Genomic DNA, 22,373 nt, shown 5'->3' with positions numbered 1-22,373 from the left:
TGCTAGGGGTGTTTAACCAATAATGTAATCAAAACTGGAATTTTTGCAGAGCAAGATGTTAACAAAATAATACTGAACAGGAAGAGCTTTGTAGTAATGTAGCAATTTGACTACTAGTGATATGTTCAGAACATATTTCATATTTTAGGCAGTCTTAAGGAAAGGAAAGTCTTAAAGGAAATAATGAAATATTGAACACAGGCAGTGAAAGTAGGTGACTCAATAGGGGGATGAAAATCCACTTCAGTAATGTATTTGTTTAATGAAAGTTTTTCTCCATAATTAATGGAAGTAAATCCAGTTAGCTGCTCTGTAATAGCAGGTTTGTTGTTAACATTCATGTCTGGTTTTGCTGGGTTTTGTCTTTCAAATGTCTTTGTGAGCTCTATGATCCACATACATTACAAAAACAGAATATTCAAGGCAATATTCAATTTCTTTGCCAAAACAAAAGTACAAAGAAGCAGAATAGTACATATTAAGAAAAGGAGAAAAGTTTGCATCCTATCCCAGAACAGACATCTAAAGCAGATGTTGCAATTTTTCTTCATTTATTACAGTAATATAGTTTACACAGATTAATGAATGGATAGCTATAGGTATGATGAATCCCACTCTTGGTGACTAACTAGTTACTTGCATAGAAGTAAATTCTAAGAGTCTTTATAAACAATGTCTGAAAGGCAATTCTGTCCTAACCATTTCATGGTACCACAGAATCTCAGGATAACTGACGTTTGAAGGGACCACTGAAGTTTATCTAATTTAGCCTCACCTGTAGCAGGGTCAGCTACAACAGGTTTCTCAGGATATTGTCCAGATTATTTCTAAATATCTCCAAGGACGGAAACTGCAATCTCTCTGGACTTGTTTCAATGCTTGGCTGCCCTAACAGAGAGAGAAAGAAAAAGAAAGAAAAAGCAAGAAAAAATAAAAGAAAAAGAGAGGAAGAGAGGAAGAGAGGAAGAGAGGAAGAGAGGAAGAGAGGAAGAGAGGGAAGGAAGGAAGGAAGGAAGGAAGGAAGGAAGGAAGGAAGGAAGGAAGGAAGGAAGGAAGGAAGGAAGGAAGGAAGGAAGGAAGGAAGGAAGGAAGGAAGGAAGGAAGGAAGGAAGGAAGGAAGGAAGGAAGGAAGGAAGGAAGGAAGGAAGGAAGGAAGGAAGGAAGGAAGGAAGGAAGGAAGGAAGGAAGGAAGGAAGGAAGGAAGGAAGGAAGGAAGGAAGGAAGGAAGGAAGGAAGGAAGGAAGGAAGGAAGGAAGGAAGGAAGGAAGGAAGGAAGGAAGGAAGGAAGGAAGGAAGGAAGGAAGGAAGGAAGGAAGGAAGGAAGGAAGGAAGGAAGGAAGGAAGGAAGGAAGGAAGGAAGGAAGGAAGGAAGGAAAGAGAGAAAGAAAGAAAGAAAGAAAGAAAGAAAGAAAGAAAGAAAGAAAGAAAGAAAGAAAGAAAGAAAGAAAGAAAGAAAGAAAGAAAGAGAGAGAGAAAAGTTCCCTGCATTCAATTTGTGTTAATGGTTGCTTATTGGGCAATTACTTGGTGGCAGAGCATGGGAAAGTGAAAAAGTCATACAGAATTTCACAGAGTGCTAACAGACAAATGGTTAAGAACTGTCATCCCCTCTGGTCACATGAAAGCATTTCTATAACAATAATTTTTTTTTCCTAAGAATAAATGTATTTACAAAACATTATTTGCTGCAAGCAATGTCATGGCAGTTTAAAAGCACACCTGGAGACCAGATCAAAAAATATATTTTTCTGCAAGATATAGCTCATCTCTCATAGCCCTTTACTAGAGATCCCTGCTACTCTAAGGTAGCTTAGAACTTGCTGTAATGTATCTACTGATTGTGATATGAGAAAAGCTATTCTAAAATACATGAAAAGTATGTAGTTTCCATTTGTCAGACTGCAATTTATGTGGGTGAGTCATCAGTATTTTTTCTCAAGTTTTATTAATAAAAGTTATTAACAAATACACAAAATCTGTAATTAGAGACAAGTACAACCGGTTATACAGCTTGACTTTCTTCTACTATGGATTGTGTATTAAAGATTTTACTCATCCAAGAGCATTTCTCACTTAGCTTTTTAATAGTCTTATTTCTTCCAATAAAAAAGACATAGATTTGCTTATGCATCAACATAAGGACAGCTATTACTTTTGGGGATGCATTGTTGTTCCTTTTCTATTTTTTCCACTATAAAACCCAATCAAACTAACAAAACTCCCCAAAACAACATCAATACATCAACATCAAACAACATCCATAGTGGTATACTAAGACAACTTGACCTCTTGACTACAGGCATAGTATCAGGAGGCAGTTCTGTAAACATGAATTTGATCTGTGTATTTCTGTATGTGTACTGAGAATGAAATCTATTTAGATGAGCATTCACAGGAAAATAACTGTATTCTATACCCAACAAAAATGGTTTATTTGTCTTTTGGCACCTTTATACATATCTTTCCTGGTCTAGAAATACCTTTTCCCCCCTAAGTGCTTTAAATCAATGATATAAAGTAATTTTTTCCAACACAAGCCCTCAAGCAAAGAATGAAAAGCAAAAAAACCTCTCCTTGACTTTATGGGTATTCATTCTGTTTTGTAAAAATATAATATAAAACTGTAGACCAAATCAATCAATATTCCCTAATATTTAATTCCAGAGTTCTTAGGTTTTCCTGTGTCCTTTAATTCCCTGAATTTATTTCTGAAATGTTGCAATGTTCTAAAAGTAGTACTGCTTTTAAAAAATGCAGCCATCATTTGTCTCATTGTGAAACGAGAAGTGGCAAGTTAATTGTACTACATACAAAAAAATTTTACCTCAAGATATATACACTTTTCTCTGTAACTATTTTACATTAAAAATGTTGATTATGCTTATATACTATATACTCATATACTATAACCTATACTATAATATCCTAACTATATACTCAAGAGGTAGAAATACCTCCTGAGTTTATATGTAAGTGTGATGAAAGGAACACCTGAAATCCTGAAAAGATTATTGTAGTGAGGTGAAACTTGTGTTGCTGATCTCCTGTCAGCATTGTAGCAGCCTCCAACCTGCTGCTCTGCTGCTCGAGCAGCCCGTGTGGCAGAAGGTGAGGAAGAGCCATCTGTGTCAGGTATGGCTGCAGGTGCCATATCAGCTGCTGCCTGCTGACAATAAATCCCTTCCAAGCACCTGGAAACCTTGACAGACACTTTTATCTTGGTATAAAAGCACCCCACCACCTCAAAAAGGTTCTCTGAATAGAAATGAGGAACTTGACAGAACACCAGCTGATAAAGGCCAGACCCTACTCCACTGCAGATGTTCTGTGCAGTCCAGGTACCAGGGTGTACTCATGAGTTCTTTGTTAGGCACAGCAGTCACTTGTTTCAGTACAGTACAGCTAATATACTTGCATAAGGCAGAACTTGAAGCAGGATAACAGGTATGTAAAAATAAATGGTTTGTCATTAAAATGTTACGAATTTCTGTTTGTGACTTCTGCCAATAAAACCAAGTAGGATATCTTGTCATTAGGGGATTCAAACAATGCCAACTTTTCAGTATCCATCAGTAACTTTATACCTGAAGGTTTTGTAGGAAGAAGATATAAATAAGAGCACTTGATCAGATTGTTTTAAAAATATTTTAAGAGTCTCACGTTTACAAATAGACATGTTTTGAGCTCAGAACTACTGTTAACTATGTCAGTGAAAAGTCATTGTTGAGATACACTACTCAGCTGAATGTTTCAGAAGTACCCTGATTTCATGAATGACAGATCTCCATGTCTGGATCATGCAGTTTTGTCTCCAGTGTTAGTTGAATTTCCTCTGTGGTCAGCTGTTTAACATCACCCAATCATTTTGTCAAGTTTATGTTTGTCTCTTTAAAGAACATGAGTGATGAAAATGATGATTATTAGGAGACAGTCTTTGAAGAAAAATAGTCAGACAATATCAATCAAAAATGGAAGATGAGTATGTCATTCTTGTGAAGGAAAAGGCAGAACAAGCAGTTCAATCACTCAATCAGTCGATCCCAAGAGAATTCTGTACACCAAAACCCAACATTCTCTATAAATCATTTACCCAAATAAAAAACAAAACAACATTTTAAAAAAAACCAAAACAAAACAAAAAAACCCCCAAAACCAAACAACCCCCCAAAAAACCCCAACAAAACAAGACTCAGCTTATTTTCTATACAAGTAATCGCTTTGAAGATGTATATAAGAAAAAATTCTGAAACCATCTGTAAAGAGAATGCCTGTGTAATACTATTTTTAGTAAAATAAAGAGGCCACAATGTAGATACAATCTTCATAATAAAATGTTGCACTTCTGTTACTTTTGACTTTTTTGTGAATGTTTTAAAATAATAGGATAGGAAACTTATGGCATCCCCAAAACATCACTACAAACAATAAGAATGCCAGAGACTTTGACAGGTTTGTCCAATATGCATTTTAGTCTAAAAACATCTAGATGCACAGAAAAAGAAGCACTCAGAAAACATGTGAACTAGGAAAAAAGAATCAAAGTCCCCGTGGAGTAAGGCAAATTATCTTTCTCTCCTGCTGACTAGCCAAGGAAGAAGGGAAGATTGGCATTAGAATCAGAGATTACTGCACACAATATGAGGCATATGAAATTGTACACTCTGGAAAACTGAAAACCCAGCTAAATGAAAGTGAAGTTTTCTTTACTGGATGTGAAAGATGGTGGGAAAAATTCTTTTGAGAGAAAAGAGTAATTTTGCAGTTACATATAAATGCAATTAAGAAAGGATGTTGCAGTAAATACAAGAAAAATAGAAGGGAATACATGAAATGAAAAAATCTTAATAATTAAAATTATTATATTTCCAATATTCTTACCATTTTAGAAGCATTAACAAGGAAAGAAGTTTGATATATGCATTATTCAGAAGCTCTTTCTACTCACCTTGGGACACTTCTCCTGCATGTAAATCAGGAGAGACATGTTTAGACCAAAGTTCCGTAGACACAGCCAGTGCTGATGGAAGGTCGTTGTCTAAAATTTCAGCAGGAAACACTTCAGCCACTTCACTGAGAATTTTCTTGCTTTGGGGCACAGTAGGTAAACAGGTGATATTGTTTATTCCATCAACACAAAGAAACCCAGTGGAGCAGGGCTGTATAAGGCAATCATTGTAATTAAGCTCACAGCTTCGTCCCTGAAAGAGAGTTTTCAATAAAAGGACATATTTTGACGACAATTTACATTTTATAGTGACGTTAGTTACAATTATTGCTGTCTTTTGATTCTAAAATATTTTTTGCTTATATTAAGCTGTTTACACTTTCAAAAGGAAATACCATGTGGAAAATATTCCTTAACTAATATAATAGTATAGTTGCATATTTTAAATTTTAACTGAGTAACATTTTGACTCTAATTATCAAGAAAATAATTTCTTTACAGATTTGTAATTGCATAGTATCAAAGACAATATTGTTACCAGTATTAAAAACTGGTTCAAATAATGATCTTCATATAGAATATAGGTATACTTTTTTTCATATAGAATGTAGAATACTTTTTACAGAGGACTTTGCTGACTAAAAATCTATGGCTTGCTCTGACTTGCAAGCTAATGTTCTTTCCTTTTGTACACTGCAGTCCATTGTTTGTTGTCTGTTGTTACCAAATCTGCACACAGCTCCCTGTTAATACCTTGCATTCACAGATAGTGCTTAGAAAAGAAAAATATATAGTGGCAGTCTCAAATTGGACCAGGTATTCATTTCCTAATTTTTTATCGAGAGTAACAATTCATGGGAAGTCGGAAATATCCTCCCTAGTAATAAAGCAAAAATGATCATATTCAGTGGTCTGTGAAAAAGGCAAGGAATAATTATGTGAATTAAATGCATTCTTGAAGTGTGAAATAAATATATTCTGAAGTCAGGCCTGGGTTCATTTTATTTTCACTTCTGTTGCAATGAACTAATGGACTACATGAAGGAAGACAGCTAACAGCTATCCTAGAAGGATACTACATGTTTGATAACTATTTAAAATATGTACATTTCATCCCTGAAGACATACATCTCTTACAACATATCATCAGGATATAATTTTTAACTGAATCTTCTCCTGCAATTGGAGCACGTGTTAAAAAATCCAAGCCTTCTCTAGAGCTCAAAAAGCATGTATTCATTACACACTTTCCTTCAGACAAATACTTAAAAAGTCTTTCATGTCTACATAGCTAACTATTTACACAGAATTTGGGACAACTTGTATTTTATGAGATCTCTGTCAACTCTATTATATTGATTTGTGATATTAAGAAACAATAGGAAGGACAAGAGAGAGAGAGGAAGAAATGTAGGCATGAAAACTGAAATTACTTTTTTAATAATTAGTATAAATTATTCGGGGTTTAAAACAGAAACCCCGAATAAGTTGATGGGTTTTGAGTAATTTTGATACATTCATGTTTGTTTCAATCAACTTCTTAATTTATTTTGGCAAGCAGACAAGCTATCTGGTAAATTCATGGCATCTTATAAAATCACTCACTGCGTCGGTATTCCAAAGCACAAAGGAAAAACAGACCAATTAATATGTCAGTTCCCATGCATTTCCTTCTTGCTCTTTTCTAATTCCACACATAGAACAAATGATCAGTTTGAGCAGGCTCATAATCGTTTTTAATCCTATAAAACTTATGTTTCATTCTGACTTTCCTGCGACAGATTAGTACATTTTTATGACTACTACATTTAATGGCAAAGAGCATTTGATTACGATTTTATGACTCATAGAAACAAAGCAGATGTGGATAACCTCCAGTGTGCATGAAGGGTACATTAAGTAGCCATAGATAAATTTGATAGCACTGAAAGTGCCTGTAAATGCTTTAGCAGTTTCCATGCAGGGGGATGGAATCATTTAGCTTGTGCAGATTTGTACTTTAAAGTAGGTATATATCTACAGATGGTTCCACTTAAAAGGTAAACACTTATTTCATATACCACTGGCTATGCTTTTCTTCTGAAAATTTATGAGAGATTTCACATTCTATGCTTTATGATCCATACTTTGGGTAACAGTACAGACACAGACTACAGAAGATTTACATACACACTCTAGCTGGAGTTCTTTGAATACTTATTTCTCTGTGAGTTTTGCTGTTTCCACTCCATACCTACTCATTCTTAGGAACCAGAACCCATTGGGACCTAACAAATATACCGCTTGAGGTGTTTAGACCATAATTTCTTATCCTTGACACTGAAGATAGGTATATTAAAAATGTTTCTATGTTGGTCTCCCACCATGTTTTCCTACTTTTATATTCCTTCCCAAAGCATAGTGGAATTGGAGGCACTGAAGATGGAAAAATGAATAATAGAATAAAAGGCAAAGATGATACATCTTAAATTTCAGCTGCTTCACAGGCTTGTTACTTTTCCTTCTGCAAGGGCTTGCTTGTTCTGAAATAATGTACAATTAATACTCAAGCTATGTACTAATAGAAAAACTGCCCCCATGGGTCAAATATCTATCTAGCTCCATCATCAGTGAGCTGTTATTGAATACTTTGGGAAGAAAACAGGAAGAAAACAAGCAGAGCTAGCATCTGGTAACTCACCAAATATACCATTCCAACTTTTGACAATAAGTAAATCAAAGACTCCCTGGGCCAGGATAACATTCAGAAGAGTAATATGAATAACAATTAATCTATCGTCCTTCTAACCCATTTTTGGGTTTATTTGTACTTCTGGTCTCTACAGTGTCACACAACACTGACTTGTACCAATAAATTTTGCACTAATTGAAAAAATAATTTCTCTAAACAGATTTTAATCTTTCTCTCTGGTGGTTTTATTTGGTATTCAGAAGATTTTTTTGGGGTTTTTTTGGTGAGACATAAATGGTACAAAAAATTGTGAACCTGATCTTCTCCATTACAATTGTTCATGTAAGATAAGCATGAATATTTAAGGAAAAAAATGAGATTATTGTAACATAAGGGTCAACCTGTTTTCTGTATAAAAAGACTATGGCCTTCAAGTGATGTATCCTTCATCACTACTTGGCATTGTTTTGAAAGCCAATCTGCTTTAGAAGACAAAAAGGCAGCAGTTACTGTGCTCTGTGGGAAGTATCAATGTTACCCTTACTAGTCTGTAAAATCCACCTTTCAAAAATGGTATTAATTTTTATGAGATAGTTTTTTCCTTCTCAGGATCGTTTGTCAGTAAATTCAGTCAGATTATTTGCATTGTTCAGATCTATTTCTGCCTACCAAGCCCTTATGGTAAAATACAGACTTTACAAAATTGTAGACAGAGTCGCTGGAACAGGAAGAAATTCCTGGTGAATTCCTTGAACAAAGCATAAGTCACTTCTGTAAATCCATTCCATTCCATTCCATTCCATTCAAGAAGTATATGAACAATTCTGAGCAAGCTTAAAAAGAAAAAGTATTTTCTGTGCAATGTTGAACAGCCAGGTAAAAGGAAAGATAAGAGAAATTTCAGCATCTCACCACAAATCCTGGCTTGCAAAAACAGGAATAACCAAAGCTGGGCTCCTTTTGAACACAGATACCGTGTATGCAGGGGTTGGATATGCACTCATCAACATCCAACTCACAATGGAGGCCTTCCCATCCTGTCAGAAAACAAAAGCAAAGCAAACCCCAAAGCAAGACTCATTAAAATCTGTATCCACTTACTGAGTGTAAATGGAACAAAGGTATGGGTAACTATCATCCATTTTCATATATATTATGGGATGAATATGAAATTTTTTGGGCTGTGGTTTCTCAGAGTAGAAAAAAATAAAGGAAAAAAGTTAAAAAGAGAAACTCTGAGATTACTGTACCAGATCAATGAGGAGGATATTTTCTGAGCAAATACTTTGTGTTTGAACACTTGAGATTCTGTCTTCTCACAGTTCATTAGTCAGATAACTGGATATTTTATTGATATACATTTCTTACAAAAATCTCCTTTACAAGAAAGTGCACCATAAATTAGAGGCCAAATTCTCATCTTGAAGCTGTGTTTTAGGTCATGTAATTTAAGCCCGTCTTGAACTTGCTCCTTGTAGGCTAAGTTGAAATGGAATCAGTCCATTTGCTTGGTAAATACAAACCCAGAACTCTGTAAAATATGGCCAGTTAATGAAGAGCACTGACTTTCTGCCATGATATTCCCACTGCCCATTACAGATTTGATTTTTCTCCATTTTACTATTTCTAAACAAACTAACAAAGAAAACCCAACAGCCCCACAAGCTCCCTAGCAGTCCTGCTGCAAATCTAGTTGTCACTGTTCAGACTTTGCCTCAGAGTATTCATCAAATGGATTCCCCTGTTACATTCCAGTCTTGCTTTAGCTGCCCTGGTAGAAGAGCAGCCTGCCCAGTTAAAGACTTCACCATGAGCCTGCTGTTAATTCCAACAGCTGCTGTTGTTGCTTTTGGGCTGTCTGAGGTGCTGTTAGAACACAGTTTGCATCTCTCCATGCTGCTTCTGCACCTGAACAGCCTGAAGCTGCAGGCACAGAACCTGAACATGCATCTATTATTCCAAGGGTGTGGGGCTGCTACTGGGACAATAGCTGACAAAATTCATGATCCATTACAAAATGCATTTGTCAGAGATACATCCATTCCCTTTCCTGGTATCACATGCTGTCACCACATGCTTCACTTTGTTCTCTGGAGGTTTTTGGAAAACTGCAATCATCTGCCTTGTTCCTGTTTCAGTCTTGGTACCATCTCTTTTCCATTTCATTAAATTACAACAGGGAATCTGTTGAGGGGTCTATCAGACTATCTCCCAAGTTGTTTCCCATTGTTGCCTTTATAGACCAAAAAATCCCCAATCCAGTTCCATATTTCTATAGGTGAAGCTAAGAAGAGAAATATAAGATCCATTATATGTGAACAGTCAAAGCCTGCAAAAAATGCCAATTTTTTCCCTAGGTATTTCTACTTTCTCTCTCTGGATGATATTTTTTTTTCTAATCCCTTTCTTCAGATGTGCAACTTTGAAAAAAGTTCCTCCTCTCAAAGATTCCCCTGCCTCTCCAAATCCACCTCTTTTCAGAGCTGTAACCTTTACATCTCTTCAGCCATTTTAAAGACTTAAATAACATTGTAAAATACCATATTAATTTTAAAAACTCCTCAAGATATGTAAAAATTATGTATATACTTAATGTATGATTTTTTTATTCTGTGTTTTTACCTAATGGAAGAGTGATTTACAGATCTTTCACCCCTACTAGCACATGGTATTATTAAAAGGAATATAAAAGAAAGTCAGCCATGCTTTGGTTGGGAGGTATTTAAATGTGTTAGCTGTAGCAGTGAGTTCCAAAGCCTCAGAGAACTTTCTCCTACTTATACCAAGAGTTTCCATGTTGCACAGAGACAACAATCACAGTTCTTAGCTAATGAGCAATTTTTAAATGCCTATATTAAAATATCTTTGATGTATTATTTTAATAAGCTTTAAAAATAAGGGAAAAAATGGGCTTGGCAATGTATTCTGTGTTAATGACTAAAAAAAATACATCTTTAAGTTTTTGAGTCATTAATATTGGTGGAGGGGGCTGTGGCCATATGCAGTACCAGGTGGATCTGTAGTACTGAGGTTAGGCCATGACTCTGATTTTTTAAGATCAGAAAGATCTTTATTATCATGAATCCTGTATGAAAAAATAAAAAAAACCTTCACACATTGGTTCATACATCACAACTATAGTGTTTTTCTGAATTATTAAGTATCTGACATTTTAAGAAGTTCTAAAAAATATTAAGCTGTAGTCAATGTACATAATTAGCCTTTAGTACTCATAATTAGCCTTTAGTAAGCCAAAGATACTTAGATTTAAGTCTTATATGTTAGAAAGTCATTCCTTATTGTCAATTAAACAAATTAATAAACTGCCTCATTAAATTTCATTATACACATGCAAGTATTTGCTTCAGTATCTTCTATACTATTTTGAATAAGATTTCATACATATAGTTTTGTAAGCTGCATTAAGACAAATTCAGAATGAAAAAAATGCAAAATGTATTAATATTCAATTTGCTATGTGCTTTTATTTAAATGTAGAACAAGAATGAGTAGAAAGACTCTAGAGAAGTGTAATATATATATGGTCACAACTTCAGTAGAGTTTGCTAACATGTTTTTGCTTGTAAATTGAAACCAACAATGTGAACATATTTTGGCACAAAGTGACTAGATCAGATATATGGAGATAGCATGGTTAACAGAATATTTATCATACAGAATATATTTGAATTATCTCTAAAATAACCAGTAAGAAACCTTGTTGCAGTATTATGTCAGAAATCATTCAGCAGTGGAAGTGAGTAAAATAGTAGATTTAAACTGAAAAATTAAAGTTTCAGGAGCCAGGTACTTAAATATTTCTTAATTTAAGAGTAATTTATGGAGCAAGATGCTACTTATGCATATGGATTAGAAATCCTACTTATGTTGAGAAATGGCTTTTTATTAGCAGACATGACAGGAGATTGTAAGTAGTCCTGAACAGATTAAATTTGTGATTGCATGAAAATGCAGACTGACTGTGACCTTTGCTTTTGTAAAATTTTGATAAACATTTGTAAAATATTTTGATGAATACTAAATCTCTTACATTTGCATCAACCACTTGACCTGTTTTAGTTGATCTCTGTCATAATTAGGAAACAGTTCCCATTTTTTAAGCAAGTGCCTTTTTTTCATTCTCTTTATAATCTTTAAAAAAATTTCTCTTAATCCCAGCCAGCAGAATAAACTTGTAATCTTGTATTGTAATACCAATAAGGTATGCCTTACAACACCAACACTAAGGATAATAATAAAAATGCTATTTAAAATCTTCAGAATTTCTTCTCAATTTCATTCTATAGGTAGTGAAATTATTTTGCTGTTAAGCAGTGAGTATTTGACAACTTAGTCAGCAAATTACATTAGTAAAGAGCATAAACAATAAACCTGGCTCTAGATAATACTTCAGACTCCCTCAGTGAGCTGGCCTTAATTTGAAGGCTTTCTCATATCCTTACTGGAGTAGTTAATTCTCTTTAGATTTCATTCAAAAATCTTGCCAAAGAGATAGCATTTTTGCAGCTTACAGTTCATAAATAACAAAACAGCTTGATTTGGTTTACCAATTTTCTCACTAGTAACACTGATAATTCAAAAATATCATTGCTTAAGATTGCTCTGTCATATGGCAGTTACCTTGTTGACATTTACAAGTGTATCCATTGATATGATCAGTACAGGTCGAGCCATGTAGACAAGGTGATGAATTACACTCATTAACTTCTATTTCACAAAATTGTCCAGAAAATCCAGCAAGACACCTGAAGAAAACAACATTTCAAAGTGTTATACTATACATAAATATAATATAAAATAGACCTTGTGTGGAAACAATGTGTCTAAAATATGTGCATTTACAAGACATCATATATTACTTTCTGTTTCAAGGTATTTTACTGGAACACTTCCAAGCTTCATGTTGTGATACATGCTGATCTTTTAAGGGATTTACGATGGCAAAACCCATCCAAAAATTTTACATCTGGACCATAATCAAGCATAACAGTCCCAATTAGAGTGCAGTGGTTCTATCAAGGTGAATACAAACCTTTCTTTAGGTGCCCTTGGGAGATTGTCTACTAAAATAATTTAGCTAAGTAACTGCAGCCTATGTTTGAAAAACTGCCTGCTGACAACTGTGTACTATCAAATATAAACTGCAGCATAAAAGCTAATCTTCAGGACTCAAGCTTTAATTATTATTGTAGGTATAAAATATTAGTTTTCTTTAAAAAAACTCTTCTGTATTTTTGTGGTTGTAAATTCTATGTGATAACTGATATCAAAGTAGTTCCATATGATTTCAACATATAGCTTACAAGACTTACAAGATCTTTATTGAAGTGCAAAAATCCTACTAATCTCATTATTAAAACATGTCTTTGTGTGTATACACACAGCTTTACAGATATATGCAAATATGTTCTAAAATACACGGTCCCATAATGATATTAATAAAATTTACTCTTTTGAGATATGTTGTACATGAATATACTTCACATGAGACAATGTTTTCAAAAACTCCTTTCAGTAACTCGGTCATGCACGCCTTGTATGTTGTCTTGGGTCTACTGAAAAGCATAAAGGTTTATGTCTCACTTAGGAGGATGAGTATATTAGCAGAGTAAATCCAAGCAGCCATGCCACCTACTCCTCAAGATGCTGCATTGAGTGAATTCAACATTTTCAATTAGAATGAGGTACCTGCAGTACCTACCTTAGCTTTCCAGATTGTGAAGCAAAAGAGGAGGATGGACCATGAAACCCATGTGTGAGACCCCTCCTGGAGGATTATTACACTATGTATCAGGAATTATACTTTGGTTTACTTTTGCTATTAGACTAAGTTTGTTTCATTTCATATGGAATACACTCTGGGTAATGGCAATTTGGAATCTACCAAAAAAATAACAACAGAACAGATTTGTCAAAGTCCACATCAACCACAGATGACAGCTATGTCGTACTGCTTGGAAAATAAACTGAAGCACACACTACTGTTTTTCAAATATCTAGTCATAATATATGAGAGAAAAAGCATGAAAAATGCACCTTGGTGAGTGCGCCATAAGCCCGCCTGTTTTTTGGTTGAAAAACATTTTTAAAAAATCACTGAGAAGATACAGTTTGGTCCTTTGATCCTATATGTAAATGTCAAAGCCCAGTAGTTAGAGCACAACTTCGCATACCCAACATGAATCACCCTGGCATTCTCCTATGCTCGGTGGAATATGGAATGCAGAGGATGATTCTGCTCATGGAAATCTTAAGTACTTTTCTTCATATACCTTTGTTTTTAGACTGTCTACAGAGCATATTAAGGAAAAGAAAATTAACAGATTAATTAAAATATCCAAAAAAACCAAATTGAAGGGAAAAAATTTTCCCTGATATGAAAAGGATGGAGAGAATATTCTACTAGGGGAAAAAGGCAACTAGACACAGCGAATACTATGCCAGTTTAAATTCAATTTAACTTTATGCTTTGGTGCAATTATATGTATTTTATCTTAACAATAAAAAAACATTTACAGAATAAACTGGAAAAAATGTACAATTATGTAAAATATCTGGACAGAACAACTTATCTAATGTGTATCTAATGTGTGTGTCTGTAAAAGTCAAACATTGAATAAAGGTCTTTTTAAGAACTCTCCTGTTGGCTGCTTCGATTGGGCACATTTTGATATGTGGTGTGTATACTTGCTGAGTAGTAGACACCAATAAAGACTAGAATAGAACAGTCTTTACTGATCTCCTGTGGTCATAACTATTTGGAGCAGGAATGATTAGTGAAGCAGGTTGCTATAACTCCCATGGAGAATCAATAGTATGGAATCAGCTAGATATTGCAGGTTACAGCCTGGATGAACTCTGTGAAATTTCCTACCCAGAAAAGCTTGAGACTTCAGAGACTCAAGGCTCTACAAAGCCTTGAAACTTCAGAGATATAAACTACATAACTATGGGCCTAACTCATACTTTCACTGAGGCAGAAAAGTATATATATTTATCTATGTGTGTACATATAAAGGTTTGGCAAAATAACCTATTTTGTACTGCAAGCTTTCCAAATATTTATTAAATCTATAATACCATATTAAGTGATTGTGGCACCACCAGAAATAGAAAAGTTTTGCGAATAGGACTTTTCTTTCAAATTGAAATTTAGATGAAAGGCTTAAACCCATGAAAGCACCTAGATATCCAGTATATCAAGTCTTACATATATCAAAATATACAAGGTGCTGTGTTTCCAGTGTCAGATAATCATTCAACTTACAGAATACTTTAGAATATTGGAAGTATTTAGCATAATGATGTGTTATATTTTTTTGGTAAAAACTGGAATATCACAGTATTCAGTTTGCCTCTGTTCAAAAAACATGTTGTGATATAAAAAATGCTTCATCACTGCAAAGACAGCCATGCTATTACCTAAATTATTTGAGCAATTATGAAGCAACTAAAAGTAAGCTAAAACAACAGCTTAGTATCAGCAGCTTTCACAAATTTCCCAAAATTGCAATGAACTTTACACTTTGTTAAGAGTTTAAAGAATTTAACTTAGGATTTGACTCCAATAATTTCTTAGCATTTTATTCACTCCCACCTTCCTTCATATCTACTCCTCTAAAAAAAATAAAAAAGTTTTTGTTCTGCCTTTCCACATTCTTACTTCCCTTCTGTCATTTCTTCTAGAACATTAGAAGGGATAGAAACAGTAGAATTTAAATACAACTGATATTAGAAAGTTGAAGTAGGTATGAAATACAGTTCTTGTTACTATAAATAGAAGTAAACATATCTGAAACACTTTGGAACATATTTCTATGTGTTGTTTGGGACATGGACATTCTACAAAAAAACCCCAGAGGCTTTTAGATAGCTTTTATATGAAGGTATGATCACTGCAAATCTTGTATGTTGATTACCATGTAATAGAAAACAATGTATGTCTTTGTAAGTAAATACATATCTAGGTTTATCAGCAAATAGCTCTGAGGGCTTACCTAACAAAGTAAGCTGGTGCACTGGGAAGTCTGAGCTTTTAAACTTACAGAAGGATCAACATAAGATCAATAGTTTTGTTCTGAAAGGCAGAAAAAGTAGTGCTCATTTGCTGTAAGAATAATGCATTCACAATTTATTTATGACCAGTTTTAGGGATGTTGACAAAGATCTTTCTCTTTTCTGTCATTCCCCGCAGATTTTTTCATCTCATATAAGATGCTGACATACTGCGGTGCAAATATAATCCCTTTTATGTTGTGCCTTTATATCAATCATTATCAGGAGTAATTATCTTAATTTGAGCATATGCCAAAGCAGCAAATGAACAAAAGACTGAAAAGACAGAATTAAATGAAGGATTTTGATCTATGACAATTCTTACTGCAGTCACAATAATTTTTTTCTGTGTTAGTATACTTTCAGCCTCAGAGAAAATCTAAAAGAATCCAAACATCAGCCACATTTTTCTCTACAACATCAATTTATATCCTCTAGTAACTCCTGTTCTTTGAGTCTGTTTTGTATCTCATCATTTGAGTCCATTTTTTAAACCCTTTTCTTTCTCTCACCCTCTCTTTCTTCATCTGCCTTGTGACCTTTCTACAACACAGAAGTTTATTAGGTTTATCTGGAGCAATGATTAACAGCAATTGTACTTAGAAGAGAATGTTTATGCTATAACCTTTACCTGCTTATGTGACTCAGTCAACCTGGTAAAATCAATGAATTTTGTGGACCAGTCCACACTATGAAATTTTTTGGAGACATCAGTTTTTCTTTGTGAGTGTTAACCTTGATGACTTTGTTAATGTTTTGCTAATACCTCCAGGTTAGATAATGAGGATGTTGGGCAGAATAATAGATGAATGTGAAAAGCACATCTCCTGAGCAAATGCCTTAGCTAAAACTGTATTGTAAATGTGGAATCTCTTTTGACATTAGTCATGATTTTTTTTTCCTAAATCTGCATTTTCTGTCCAAAATAAATCTATTTAACTGCTTTACTGTAACAGGCCAGATTTGTCACTGCAAATTTCACTGGGATTGCTATACATTATTAACAAGCTATGAAAAGTCACTGGCTAAATGTCATGGACGCTGAGATATAGCAGCACCTTGGGATTCATATAGCAAACAGTTTAGTTTTAATCATCTTGGATCACAAGGTGCCTTGACATTTGCAAGGCAACTTTTTCCTTTTCAACTTCCAGTGGAATCACACCTCTATTATCTCAATCATAATTCTTAACTTCAAATGGGATAGAAAGTTTTACTGTCTAAATTAAAGAAGTGAAAAATCGATAAAACATGGACCTTATAATTCATTTAATCAATGCTCATATGCCAGCTTGGAAAGGAAAAAAGGAAGAGCAAGGAAAACTAGATAATTGTCATGGTTTCGGCCTGGCAAAGCCAGAGCCCCCATGAGTATACCTTCTCCCTGGTGTCTGCTGTGAGATGTGACCAGGAATAAGCAAAGCAGGCTCCAGCTTAAACATAAAGAAAAGTTAACTAAACTGCACAAACAATTACTAAACTACACACAAAAGAAAAAGAAAACACAAGGAAAATGAAAACCTCACAAAAACACTCTCCTCCTCCTCCCCCCTAAATTCCCAATACAATACATCTTCCAAAATCACCAGTTCTGGGTCCAGCACCACCCTTTAGAATGCTCAACTTTCAGTTCCTCAAGAGGAGAGGGAGTCCTTCTGTGTGTCGTGGTGGCCTCTTCCGTCCTTGTTCCGGTGCTCTCACCACCGAACAGGAACCAGGGCTGCTTCCAGGGTTGTCTTTTTAAGGATGCTTTGTCCAGTTCCAGAAAAGCACAGTCTTTCATCTTTGGGACATCTGTCCCCCCCATATTTTATATACCCCCTGGGGCCGAGGGGTACCCACACTGAATCTTCTTTGGCTCTGGGACATTTCTCCCCCTGGACTCAGTCTCTGTATCACACGGAAACATGGCTCTGTCCATGGCTACACAAAAGAGTCCAGCATAAAATGCCACTCCATCTTCTCCATTCTTCTAACATCTCTCACTCTCTCTTTGGTCCAGACTTCCATCACTCGCTCATTTCCTTCATCCTCCTCCACTCTTATCCCTCGTCTAGGAAGGGTTAATGTTCTGTAAGGTTTTCATTGCCCAAAAAGGGTTAAAAACTCCTCCAAGCGGCTGGACTCCTGGCTGCGCACCCCCCATCTCCTCAGCCAGGCTGCCTGCTGCCAGCACATGATTAATGAATTTCAAGGTAATGGCACACAAACACAGGCTGCACTCTCTCTCTCTCTGTCTGTCTCCAAGGGGGGGGGATGGCTGCCTGATGTCTCTTGGGGCTCCTCCACCCTTCCATCCTCAAGGGCCTCCTCACCCCCCATGTCTGTCCAGCCCCAGGCCTACCGCATGCTGCCCCTCTCCCGCCCAGCAGCAGCGGCTGAACGGGGGAGGGAGATCCGACCTCTTTCCCTCGAAGTCCCAAGAAGAACCTCCGAGGTCCGAAGCTCTGCTTTTAACCCCTGTGTGTTCTCAGAGGTGTGTCCAAAACCCACTGGCTACACCAGGTGCCAATATCAAAATCCAAGCACCCATTGGTTTGACCACAGCATCCCAGAATTCCCACTTCTTCCTGGTCAAACCACCCCAATAATTTAACCAGCCTCAGAATTATTAGAGACATTTCCTGTGAAATACATGACCCTCAGCACTACTGAGGCACGACCTTCATGAGAAGTATTAGCACTACAAACTTCTGCAGAATCTTTTTAATTTTAAAGAAAAAATGAGTAAGAGCACTGATTAATTTTAAATATACCTACCATTATAACATGATTTCTTAAAGCTTTAAATTCTTGGCAGGGGGGAATTTTTCTAGAGTGATAAATTAAAAATTCAGTCTTTATCATACTTTACTCTCTAACAGCTAACCTTTTAGATAGTAAATTTCAATTTACTGGAAACCAATGCATCATTTTTACCCTTTTAAGTAGGGTTATTCACAGACAAAATATAAAAAAACCAAACATCATTTTATTTAAGTGATTTTTTTCTCTCAAGATACACAAGAACAAACCAAAATCCTGGCCCTATCAACATTGGTTTGAAAAATGAAATGTCTCATTTGAAAGTTACAATGCGATGTTCACAAAGATTTGAGTGTTCAGATCTTTTTATTTCTTTAAAATTCGTTGCTCTAATTTATGTGTGTTCTTTTTTCTTATCTTACACATCTGCCTGTCTATATTAGCTCAATACACACATAAAAAAATGTTGCCTCATAAATGAATATATATTCATATATATGTGCAGTACTGTCCTCAGGTTACAGAATGAGTGACCACAACAACCCATTCCTCATTATCCCTAAACCACCTGGGGAAAGGAGAAAGAAGTACAGAAGTTGGGACAAAGGAGTGAACTTTAGCCTGTGAAAAAGAGATTGATGGAAATTGGAGCAAAGGTGGTTTTTTTGGTTTTTTTTTTCTCCTGACCATGCTATTCTATTTGAAATTGGCAATAAATTTTCTCTCCCCATCCTACTGAGAAGAAGGAGTGAAAGAGCAGCTGGGTGGCATCTGGTGACCAGCCAAGTTTAGGCCACTATGAGGTTTGATGCCTTTTCAATGATTTCTACATTAGTAGAGAAATTCTTAATTTATTTTCCTACCTCAAGAATTAATTCTGTTTATGACAATTAAGACAAGGCCTCTTCAGGGCTTGCCAGAACCTTGGTAAGGAACCTATCTCAGAAAACACTAATATAACATGAATTTACTCATTAACTGATCTGGAGTTAAGGCACATTCTGTAAAAACTGAAAAACCAAACAAAAACCTTAAAGCAGAATTATAAAATATAATTCTCAGGAGTTATTTTGGTTTGTTTTTTTTTCTTCTATTTCTCACAATACCACAGTTTATTACTATAACATTGAACTTGTTCATTTAAAAATCTATTGGCAGTACAACCTGTTATAGCATTCTTGTTTCATCTGTCAGGTTACTGAAACTTTTGTTGTGTTTGTTTCATCAAAAGTGAGATTAATAGCTATGGGCATGTTACTGTGAAGCTGATAGAATAGTCAGAGAGGAAGTTTTTATAATTATCTAATAATGGCCAAGGTCTTCATTGCTTTAGAATTAACTTTTATAGGCAAATTACTTCAACTGAGAAACCTTCTTTTCGAATGTTCCACTATTTCAAGCTTTGCATCATGCATTTTAAACAATTTTCATAGTGAGCTTTACCATGGCCTTCAATGAACACAAAAAATGCTGGACAGGTCATATAATGAGCTTAGCTTGGTAGTCACTGGCAGGTTTTACTGGCCACAGATTTTGGGTTTTTATCATATTACACTCAGATATAGGAATTCCTTAAGAAATACTGAAAAAAGGAAGGTATCACGTGAAAGTAGATTATCTGCTGTGTGATCATCCATCTAGTCTGAAGACTGTGGATGCTGCTGACGAAGCAGCAGACAACCCAATCAATGTGTATGATCTTAAATAAATAAACAAATATGTGCTCTACTGCTCTTGGAATCTGAAAAACTGAGGGGAGAAAAAAAGAACATTGACTTCTGTGTCCACATGTGTGTGAACTCAGTGGTTTCTGAGATCCTATGTTGGATCAGCATGGATCTTTTTGGTACTGTGGTTTCACTAATGGGTTAAATTGATTGTCTTCCTAAGAAAAATGGCTCTGAGTTCAAAGTAATATGACTCAGCTGCCTTATCACTAATACTACTGAAAATTTCTTCTCCTGATGTACTTTGAAGCATGTTTCTATGGAGAGAACTTGAGAAAGCAGCCACTAAGGAATTTACACAAATCTCCTGAGAGCTTTTCTCAGATTATTATCTCTAAAACCATTCCCAAAAGTGATGCTGTGATTGTTAATTTTCGAACACTGATAATAAAGCTTTCTCCAAGCTACAAGTATAGCATATCATATTGCCTTTTTTATTTCCTTTTCCTCCTCTGTATTCTCCTTGGACGTGCGGTCTAGAATGAAGCAAGTTTATTTACTCTGAAGAAAAATTTCCCATAGAATTAAGTAAAAAGACATTATATCTCTCCATGGTGGTCAGGAAATGTTTTTTTCTATTTTAAAGAATATTCAATAGTAATCAAAAAGAAAAAAATAGAATTAGCATGTTGTAGTGTGTTCATTAGCATGCTTGAGTAGATACTCTGTTTTAAAGGGTATTCCACTTATTCATCTAAAGTTCTGTTCTTATCATATCAGAATCACAGTCCCCACTACAGATCTATAATCTGAAATAACAAGATATATCTTTTTTTATTTTTGTTGTCTTTCTTAGATTATGGGAAAAATCATTCAATTATTAGTGTAATTTAGAGTGGTATGAAAATAGTTATTAGTGAAAAATTAATTTGAAAAGAGCAGTACCCTATATAGTCGAAGAATCTCAAGTTCAGATCTTGTAAACTTTCTGGTTCTGATAGTCAGGAACCTCTCATATTCATCATTAGTTTATATTGGATATCTTTGTAAACGTAAAATGAATTTTAAAAGTGTAATTAATAGTGCCATTCTCTTGGAGAACTTCTTTTAGAACAGGAGCAACAAACCACAAGGTTGGAACCTTATCCATGTGTTAACTTTTAACAGACCCATATTTTCACTAACAATGAGACCTTATCATAGGCTTACAAGAGTGTCTGATTGGTTTAATATATCAGACATTGATTTTATATATCAGACATTTGATATATAATTATAAATGTATAATTAGCTATGATTTATACTCACAGGGGTAAATTTAAGAAAGAATGAACTGATACATCAACACTTTTTAAGGAATGAAGGAAACAGAAGAAATTTATTCTTTATCCCCTTGGAAAGGTGACCCTATCAGCATATTGAACTGGATATACTCTAGCGCAAGGCATCCTTCTTCACACAGCAGGAATGTTGCATGTAAACCCCAGAACAGATTCAGATTGTTTAAACAGGATTGGAGTTGGAAGATTTGCAACTTTTCAGCTTTCTTTTTTTCATCTTTCTTCTTAACTTTTTAAAGAGTTAATGTAACAGAGAACTAATTATGTCTACAGAAAAAAAGAAAAAGACCATGGAATCATAGGACAGTAAGGACTATTTTAAGAGCTTTATTCCTGACTATAATAATATAAGTGCAATGTGGACTATATAAAACAGGTTTTTAACTACTCTGAACACACAGTGTTACCCTTGAAATTGCTGACGCTTTAATTAATTAAACTCATTAATGTATGTCAAATTAAAGTCTTTATTTTCAAAGAATATTTTGGGACAATCACAACGGATAATAAACATTTGATAATAAAAAGTTCCATTCTTTCTAAGGTCATTCTCATTACAAGAGATGTTAAACTTTCTCAGTCCACTTGGATTCAGTCTTTATTTTCCCTATGAGAAAAGCAGATTTTTCTGCCGGTAAAAGCTCCCACTGTGCTTAACATGGACGTTCTTATTAAGTGATAAATTATGTACTTGCTAAATCACAGTTGGTGGGGTGTGACAGCGTTAAAGGAAAGGTTAATCTGTGGAATATCAGGCTACAATGAATACAGTAAAATAACCAGAATGGCTCAGCCTTGATGAAAATATATTAGAGCTAAGACACTCCTTTCTTTATTTTATTAACCTACCCAGTTGGAAACTATATGCATTTCTTCACACACCAGTAGTGTGGGCAGAATTAAAGGAGGAGCAGGAACGTGTGTGTGTG

General features: G+C 35.1%; 1 protein-coding gene across 1 annotated transcript in view; it reads right to left on the bottom strand.

Moving 5' to 3' along the window:
- The window catches only part of EYS (eyes shut homolog), a 703,265-nt gene that overhangs the window by 325,954 nt on the left and 354,938 nt on the right, over window positions 1-22,373 (bottom strand). The window contains exons 30-32 of the mRNA XM_059467250.1: window positions 12,258-12,382; window positions 8,529-8,653; window positions 4,946-5,198 (exon numbers count right to left, since the gene is read on the bottom strand). Coding sequence (XP_059323233.1) covers window positions 4,946-5,198; window positions 8,529-8,653; window positions 12,258-12,382 — 503 coding nt within the window. The remainder of the gene's footprint in view (window positions 1-4,945; window positions 5,199-8,528; window positions 8,654-12,257; window positions 12,383-22,373) is intronic.

Source organism: Ammospiza nelsoni, chromosome 3 (genome assembly GCF_027579445.1).
Source record: "Ammospiza nelsoni isolate bAmmNel1 chromosome 3, bAmmNel1.pri, whole genome shotgun sequence".
Taxonomy (NCBI): Eukaryota; Metazoa; Chordata; class Aves; order Passeriformes; family Passerellidae; genus Ammospiza; species Ammospiza nelsoni.
This window is presented reverse-complemented; position numbering and strand designations above follow the sequence as displayed.